General features: G+C 37.9%; 1 protein-coding gene across 1 annotated transcript; it reads right to left on the minus strand.

The window, feature by feature from the left end:
- Positions 1 to 1159: 1159 nt before the first annotated feature.
- On the minus strand, positions 1160 to 3407 carry LOC116116916 (putative protein TPRXL). Its single transcript, XM_031402951.1, has 2 exons — positions 3191 to 3407; positions 1160 to 1851 (listed from the first exon to the last, which is right to left on the minus strand). The coding sequence occupies exons 1-2, from the start codon at positions 3405 to 3407 to the stop codon at positions 1160 to 1162; spliced, it is 909 nt and encodes a 302-aa protein (XP_031258811.1).
- Positions 3408 to 9277: the final 5870 nt, after the last annotated feature.

Genomic DNA, 9277 nt, shown 5'->3' on the forward strand with positions numbered 1-9277 from the left:
AATTCAATAGAACCTTGAGCTAAGGCTCTGTACTCTACCTCAGTGGAGGATAACGCAACTACTTTTGCTTTTTAGAGTTCCATTGAATTAGGTTAGACCCAAGGTAAACACAACAGCCACTGGTAAAATGTTTTTCTGAAGGATTGTAGGCCCAGTCAACATTTGTATAGCAGATTAGATTAAATCTGTTGTTAGGACTGAATAACATACCATAGTTTAAGGTCCCTTTGATATAGCGGAGAAGCCTTTTACAAGCTTGCTAATGCAACTATGTTGGAGCCTTCAAAAATTAACTCAATTTATTGACTAAGAAAGAAATATCAGGCTTAGACAACGTTAGTTACTGCAGTGCACCAACCGTACTTCGACAAAGAGCTGGATTCTCAAATGGTTCACTGTCTTCAAGGGCTAATTTAGTGCCAACAGCCATGGGAGTAGTGCAGGGATTGCAGTCCAGCATTTTAGTTTTGATCAGCAAGTCTTTTGCGTACTTTGCCTGGTTTATGTGCAGATTGGATTCATCTCTAGTCACTTCGAACCCGAGAAAGTAGTGTAGTGAACCTAAAGATTTTAGTGCAAACTGAGTGTTGAGTTTTGTAACTATTTTATGAACCAGGCTTGAGTCATTGCTAGTAAGGAGTATGTCATCAACATACACAAAAATATACATTTGTATCTCTTACTGTTGATAGATAAAGAGACTAGGATTAGCTAAAGAATGTAGAAAACCCTATGAAAGGAAGGCCTTCTTGAGCTTATCGAACTAGGCCCTTGTTGCTTGCTTGAGACCATAAAGTGCTTTGGTTAATTTGCAAACATTATAGGGATGTTGTGTACTAACAAAGCCTTTAGGTTGTACCATGTGAATTGTTTCAATAAGCTCCCCATTCAAAAATGCATTATTGACATCCATTTGTTGGATGTTCCACCCGTAGCTAACTACAAGGCTCAAGATGACTCTAATTGTTGGAGATTTTACCATAGGACTAAATGTTTCTAGTTAATCAATCCCAGGGGTCTGCTGAATCCATTTTTCCACTAACCTTGCCTTAAAAGATTGAATGGAGTCATTAGGATTGGTTTCAACCTTGAATACCCACTTATAACCCACTGGATGCATATCAAAGGTGACAGGAACCAGCTCCCAAGTGTGGTTGGACTATAGTGCATCGAATTCAGCCTGCATGGCTGCCTTCCATGAAGGATGAAAGAGAGCCTCGAACACAGTAGCTGGTTCTTTAATATCAAAAGATGAAATGGACACAAGGGCAGTTTGAAGAGACTTTGTTTTGGATCTGGTTTGCATGGGATGAGTGTTTAAGGACTTGTCTTGTGCAGGATGGGTTGTAGGATCAGCTATAGGTAAGCTTACTACTAGTGGAATAATGTTATATGACTTATTAGGAGAAAGAGTTATGGGAGATAGAATAGATTCTAAACTTGGAGATGAGTTTATAGGAGGAGAATTATTAGGAGATATTGACACGGTAGAATGTGTAGGAGGACTTATATGTTCAGAAGAAGTTGCCACAGGAGACAGTTGTGAAGCGGAGGATAAAAGAGGAATAATTGATGACCTAACTGGAAACTCTGAATAATCACGTGTGGTGGGACATACAGGAGACAAATGTGAAGAAGAGGATAAATGAGGACTAATTAAAGACTTGGCTTGGAATTCTGACTGATCACGTGTGGTAGGACAAACAAGATTAAAAATACCAGACAAAATATTCAGAGGTACAGAAGTAGGAATAGACCAAGAAGAAGAGACAGGAACAGATGGCAAAGACTTAGACGTAGCAACAGTAGTAGAAGTTGAAGTAGAATTAGAAGAAGTATGGAATGGGAAATCTGACTCGTCAAAGTGAACACTTTAACAGGTATGTACTCGACCAAAAGGATCTAAGCACAGATAGCCTTTATGTTGAAGACTATAGCCAACAAAAGTGCACTTAACAGTATGGAAATTAAATTTATGAGCACTATAGGGTCGAAGGAAGGGATAAACTGCACAACCGAAGACCTTGAGTACAGAATAATTTGGAATAGTATGAAACAGCTTTTGGAGGGGACAAAAATTATCTAAAATAGGGGAATGACATCTATTGGTAAGATAAACTGAAGTTTGAAATGCAAATCACCAATACTTAAGTGGCATGCTAGCTTATGCAAGGAGAGTTAATCCTTGTTATGCATCCTCTCTACCCTCCCATTTTGTTAATGGGTATGGGGACAAAGGTGCCTAAAGAGTATGCCATGATTCTTAAAATAAGGAACTAAACTCCTATATTCCCCTCCTCAATCAGTTTGAACACATTTGACAGAGGCATTAAATTATTTTTCTACTAGCTTATGAAATTGAGTAAAGGTAGTATAAGTTTCAGACTTGTTTTTTAAAGGAAAAATCCAAGTAAACCTAGCGTGATCATCCAAAAATTAAATGTAATATCTAAACCCTTTAGGAGAGATGATAGGTAAAGGTCCCTAAAGGTCTGAGTAAATGAGTTCAAGAGGTTAAGATGCTTGAAAATCAGACTTGGGGTAAGTAGACTGATGCAGTTTGCCATATTGACAGGCTTGGCAGAATTTAATATCTGGTTTTGCAGGATGAGGTAATTGTAAAGTTTTAAGGATATTTGTGAGAACTAAAATGTTAGGATGACCAAGACGTTTATGCCGTAGCATAAAGTCAGTTTTGAAAGTTGGAAAAACATTCAATTTATTTCCAATAAAGGCATCAGTTACAACTGAAATAGGAGCAAATACAAGAGGATTATTATGACTAATACAGGACTGATTATTGACAAAAACATTCATAGGTGTACACTTATTGAAAGTTGAACACAATTTCTGAGTTTGAGACAAAACATCAACATTTTTATTAGAGACACTAATGTAAGGAACGAGACTGCTGCTGGTGGACTTTAAGGAGATTGAAGGATCCAAAACTCCATTAGATTAAGGAAATGAGTGAACATGATCTTGAAGGCAATAAAGTCCAGCTTTAAGTACCCCGTGAAGAAGAATGGCCTTGGATAGTTTGTCCTTAACCATATAGTGGTCAGTAAAGAATTCCATAAGAACATCATTATCTCTAGTGAGCTTGGATACACTAAGTAAATTTTTTGTGATATGGGAACAAATAAGATATGTTTGAGATGTAAATTTTTAACAGGACAAAGTAATATACCAGAACCAGTATGAGAGATTGATAGCAACTCACCATTGCCAACCTCAAGTTGTTCACTTCCTGTGTAGGGAGAGCTTGTTGTTTCCTGGGAAAAATCTAAAGTAACTTGATTTGTGGCTCCTAAATCCATATACCAAGCAGCATCTTGAATAGTGGTTGATGAGGCAACATAATTGATAGCAGGAGGAGTATGATTAGGGGGCTGAGATTGTGCCATGAACACTTGATTGGACTAATTAAAATTGGGAGCTGAAGGCTGATTTGCAGTAGGTGTAGGAGTTGAACCAACACTTGTCAAGAATTGAGTATGATATCCAGTTTGGTACGATGGTAATGGTCCTGAAGAACTGGCTTGTGAGTAATGAAGAGAAGGAGCAGAAGAGTATTGTCCTCCAAGTGGAGATTCAGATGATCTCACAAAGCCAGGTGAATTGAAATTGCCCTTGATATACAAATTATTCCCTGTGTAATTTACATCAAACCAATGATAGCAATGTAAAGCAAGATGACCAGCTTTTCCACAAACTTGACAAATAAACCTGTTTCTACCTCCTGTACATCCTCTACCTCAGCCATCAGCATATCTTCTAGAACACTGATTATTAAAGTAAGGTTGAGGCTGAGGTGTAGCAAAGACAGATGAATTCTAAGCAGTAGGTAAGTAGGAGGAATTGAATCTAGTGAATTGTGGTATAGATGAGGTCACCGTGTTATACTGATTTCCAAGGAGTTGTGATAATTGATCAGATTCCAATTTCTTGTTCTCATTATCCCCTGAAATACTAGAAACATTAGCTGAACTACTATGAAACTCATTATGAATCATTGTCCTCATTACGGTATGTGCTTTCTCCAATCTAAGTTCAAGTTTTTGTAAGACAATCTGAGCTTCCTGGACAGAGATTGGATCAACCTTAGATTCAAATTTAGTTGTTATATTAACAACAGTAGAGTCATACTCTGAATCCAGACCATCCAGAATATAATTCAACAACTCTTCATCAGTATTCACCACTCCACTTGATGATAAATTCTCAGCATAGTTCTTCATTTTTAAAAAGTAATCATGTATTCTCATGTTATCCTTTTTTGTGTTTTGTAAAAGGTTTTTAACGTGAAGTGTCTTAGCTCTAGATTCAGTTAAGAATTTTTTTCCAATGTGAACCAAATATCAGTGGCAAATTAACACTTAGAGATCACCTTAAACATAGATTCTGAAATTGATGATAATAACCAACTAACTAACATCTTATCAGTTTTCTTCCAAAGCATGTATTTTGGATTAGGTTTTTTAATTACCTCTGATTACGTATCGTCTAATAAGGCTTTCACAAAAGGAGCTGTACATGATATTAAACCGGTAAGGTGTTCTTCAAGATCACGAGCTCCAACTGCAAAAAGAATATGTGATTTCCAAAAGCGGTGGTTGTCCCTCGTTAGTTTAGGTGAAATCGCAGGCAGTGTTGAAGACGTCATTGTAGTAGAATTGACAAGGTTATTTGAGTCAAAAGTGTGTTTAGAGCTTGAGCTATTGTTTGTCTTGTGAAAAGGTGAAGGATTTTAAGAGAGATCAGTCATTCTTGACGTTTCTCAATGGCTCTAATACCAGTTTAGAATACTGATGGAAAACACAGAAAAACAGAGAAAAAAGGGAAAGAATCTCAGGTTTGTTATTGATTAACTTGATGAAGAAGGTGATACATGTGCACTGTAACAGAAATGTAACTAACTCTCTGACACATCAGCTATATCAATGGTCAGTTTTCTTCATATCCTAACAAGCATTAACATTAGCCAAGCCAGTCGCCACCTTTTGGACACTCTAGTAGCTCCACCACCAGCATTAACACTACCTATAATTCCACCTTTGCCTAAGGCCACATTGCCCCCACTGCCCTCCATGCCATCTTTGCCTAAACCATCACTGCCACCATTGCCCTCAACTCCATTGCCAACACTTCCAACTCAACCAACCCTTCCCAAGCCCACATTGCCACCTTTGCCAAACAACCAAATTTCATCTCTGCCTAGTCAAACATTGCCTTCAATGTAACGACTCCATTCTCATAAAAATATGCATAGTAAAAGTACATGTAAAATAACATAAAAAGTTGGGCCCAAAATTTTCTTTTATTAAACATATGTATTCTTCATACAAATATATACAAGATTTGTATCATATGCAAAACTATCAAAATAGGTTGGACAGTGTAGCCAATTCTCTTCGTGTGCCGATGTCCATCCGACCGTGTCCTCATCTAGAACCTGCAAAAACATAGGGAACAACGGGATGAGCACAAAACAATGCTCAGTAAGTAAACCCTCTACTCAACTATCCCCGTAACTCTCTCTCTCTAATTCTTTCCCTAGAATTTTTATTTACTCTTTCTCTTATACAACTCTCTGTTTTCTCTTTCTCTTTCTCATAACTCCTTTCTGCTAACTCTCTTTCTAGTAAGTCACAGCCCCATCTGACTGGAGGCACGGTTGGGACTCGCTCCCACTCCCTATAATTTCTACTCATTCTAGCCGATCGGACTTGGTTAGGCATGGATTCGGAACCTTTGGCCATGTGAGTGCATAGAATCTCTCGGGTAAACTCAGGTATAGCCCTCATCCGCATGTACTCTACGGGCTACACCACTTCTCTCTCTGATACTCATGCCGCTCTCTCAATGCGACGTACATATGGGAATACTCTACCCGTACTCACAGGTTCCCCATCACACAACCTACTCTATTCTCTTGTTTAGCACTACTCTAGCTTTGACACTATAGTGCTTATTCTCTCCTTCTCTTTACTCTTAGAGTAGCTTAAACTCAAAAATCTCTACTCTTTCTCTACTCTCTTCTCTAGTGCATAATTAATGCATAGTTAATGCACATAAATGACTCATGCTCATTAATGCATTTATGAGATGCAATTATGCCATGTAGCAAAAATTAAGGCTTTCTACTCTTACTTATGCTTCTCTTGAGCATTTCATCATACAACTCATGTGCATATAAAACTCTACTCTAACTCTAACTTTTCTCTTTTCTTTAATCATCCAANGCCTAAAATCAATTCAATTGATTTGCTTTCTTCTTAATCTTGAAGCCAAAGAGGATCTAGCAAATCCCTCTTTGGTTCTTTTGAGATTGTCTTCGTGTGGACTACGTGGGTTCTATCCTACACTTGGATCGGTAGCAAAACATTCGTTGACAAATTTGGAGGAGCCTCCAACGTGCGTTTGTTTCTCTTTAAACTCAGATTTATTTTTCTGCAGATTTTATTTAATATGAATTTTAAAATCATACCCTTGATCTTGGCTCATGTAAACAATCCCTGAATTATTTGTTTTTGTTTTCGCTGCATGTATGGGACCGTTTACTAACACATACATCACTATGGATGATGCCTAACAATTCAGTAGCCCTTTTACCTTGTCCTGTGAAAAGAGACTTGGTCATCTTGCCTAACAGGCATGACTCACATACCTCAAATGACTGAAAGTCAAAAGGGTCCAAAACTCCATCCGTTTGAAGTTTTGCAATGCGGGTCTTATTAACATGACCCAATCTACAGTGCCAAAGATATGTCTGGTTTTGATCTCTATGTTTAGCTTTCTTGGTTTCAACATTGAGAACATCTTTATTGTTTAAATCAAGAACATATAACCCATTATATAACCTTGCAATTCCAAACAGAATATCATTTAAACTAAAGGACAACAATCCATTAGATATCTCAAAATGATACCTTATATTATCCAAAGCGGATACTGAAATAATATTTCTAGAAAGAGAAGGTACGTAATAACAGTTATGTAGTTCCAACAACAAGCCCGTAGGCAAAGATAAACAGAAAGTCCCTACAGCCAATGCAGTGACATGTGTTCCATTTCCAACTCGTAGGTCCACCTCTCCCTTAGCGAGCACTTAACTCTGCCTTAGTCCCTGCACATTGGTACAAATGTGAGTACCACATCCTGTGTTAATGATCCAAAATGTATGGGAGAGAAGTTAATCTCAATCATAAATATACCTGATGTTGTAGCATCTGATTTCTTCTTGCTTACGAGGAAAGCATTGCATTATTTCCTCCAGTGGCTAGGCTTGCCACAATAGAAGCAGACTACTTTGCCCTTCCCTATGCCACTCTCAGGCCCAAGAGCACCCTGTCCTTTGGGCTTGGGCTTGGGCTTGGGTTTGACCTTGGCCTTGGCCTTACCCTTGCCGTTACCCTTTCCTTTACTGGTAGCAACCAGTAAAACAGGCTTGGACTTCTTCAAGTCTTGCTCTACAGTCCTCAACATGTTCAAAAGCTCTGACAGGGTTTTCACCATTGTGTTCATATTGAAGTTCATTATGAATGGTGCATAAGAGTTAGGCAAGGATTGCAGAATCAAATCCATTTGTAATTCTGCATCCAACTCAAATCCCAAAGTCTCAAGCCTCTCTATGTGCTCGATCATCTTGAGCACATGAGGACCAGCTTGGGGTCCCTCAGTCAGACGGCGTTCAAACAGTGCTTTTGACACCTTGTACCTCTCATGTCGAGCATTCCCTTCGAAAAGCTCCTTGAGATGTAGAATAATGGCAGCAACATCCATATTCTCATGCTGCTTTTGCAGCACTGGTGTCATCAATGCTAATATCAAGCATTGAACGCCATCAGCATCATTAAGGAACTTTTGATAAGTGTCCTTTACTTCCTAAGTGCCATCAGGATCAGGCTCAACCATGTATGGCTTTTCAAGGACATGCAAATTCTTTTTGACTTGAGGATATACAAACCAGTCTGAGAAATTAGATCCATCCAACCTGTTTTCTTTCTCGATTATCGGTCGCAAGTTCATAATGCTCATTTGGTGAATCTCCAATTGTAGAAAAGAAAAAGTCATTATAAAGTTCATTGTTATTTAATATGGTCTTTTATTAAACGATGCTCCCACTATTTTCCCCAAGTCAATAGCCCTCACTATTAACTCGGGAAAGCCCGTTGGCTTTCCTAGTGGACTGAGATCCCATCTGGCCCATTTCAAACCTTTGCTTTGGCGAACAAGCCAAAATGGGTTGATTAGGTAAGCCAACAAACTTAATCCAAACAGTTGATAGCTTCTACTATCAACCTTAAATGTGAAGAAGCCAATAAGCCAATCACACAATCCAATGGCCCCAACCATCGTCCTCAAGTGTGATTCTCAATATCAGCAGAATGGACACTACATGCCCCCACGTACACACAATATGTGTACTTCTCTACTATGCCTATGACGCATTTATCAACCTTCGCTTTGGTGATGCGTATTTACTACATCATGCATAAATAGCAAGTGCATTAGTCGCACAAACTAATAAAGTGATGAGTGAGTATCGTTCCCACAAGGATTGGTTGCTAAACACTAAGTATTCTACTGTTTTTAAGTTGGAGCAATCGAATTTGTTTGGATTAATGGGAGAAAATTAAACTTAAAACTAAAACAGAAATTTCTAAATATTCAAAACTAAATTATGAAAGGAAGATTAGAAACAAGGTAATATCAATTTAAACAACGGGTAGGGTTTTGATTTCATTCGGACTCTATGGATTAAACCTACAGATTATGCTATTTCCATATTCACATGCATTGATTGTAAATCGAATTCTTTAAATTGTAAAACATACCTTCTCAGACTATGTTTTCCTACTTTTCCCTATTAAACTTCCGCACCTAACAATTTGAAGATTAATAGTTCTAAGCTCATTAAGCACCTAGAATCCTAGATTGATTTCATTGATTCTTAAATCCATCTCTAGCATTCAATACTACAATGGTGATTACCCAAGAAGCTTAACATGACTCATTTCTCAATCTCATCATGTTCATCAAGTAAAAGCAATAAATCCAGAATAACCACACAATCCATGCAATAGCATATGAAAATAATAAAAATCAATTGCTCAATCCATGAGAATCCGGACTACATCAAAACCCTAACCCAAAATGGGTTAGTTCATAGCTAAATCAATACAATAAGCAAGAAAAACAATAAACACAAAGTTCAACATAATAAAATGAGAGAAAAGACAAGAGCTCTCCCTAGTTAAAGAATCCACCAGAT

Source organism: Pistacia vera, unplaced genomic scaffold (genome assembly GCF_008641045.1).
Source record: "Pistacia vera cultivar Batoury unplaced genomic scaffold, PisVer_v2 Contig789, whole genome shotgun sequence".
Classification (NCBI taxonomy): domain Eukaryota; kingdom Viridiplantae; phylum Streptophyta; class Magnoliopsida; order Sapindales; family Anacardiaceae; genus Pistacia; species Pistacia vera.

Bases quoted from the DNA above. Each gene is read 5' to 3' on its own strand.
- LOC116116916 (XM_031402951.1), bottom strand. From the start codon at position 3,407: ATGGCACAATCTCAGCCCCCTAATCATACTCCTCCTGCTATCAATTAT. The intron at 1,852-3,190 runs GTATATTACTTT...TTGACGAGTCAG, and splicing joins AATCTCTCATACTGGTTCTG to ATTTCCCATTCCATACTTCT.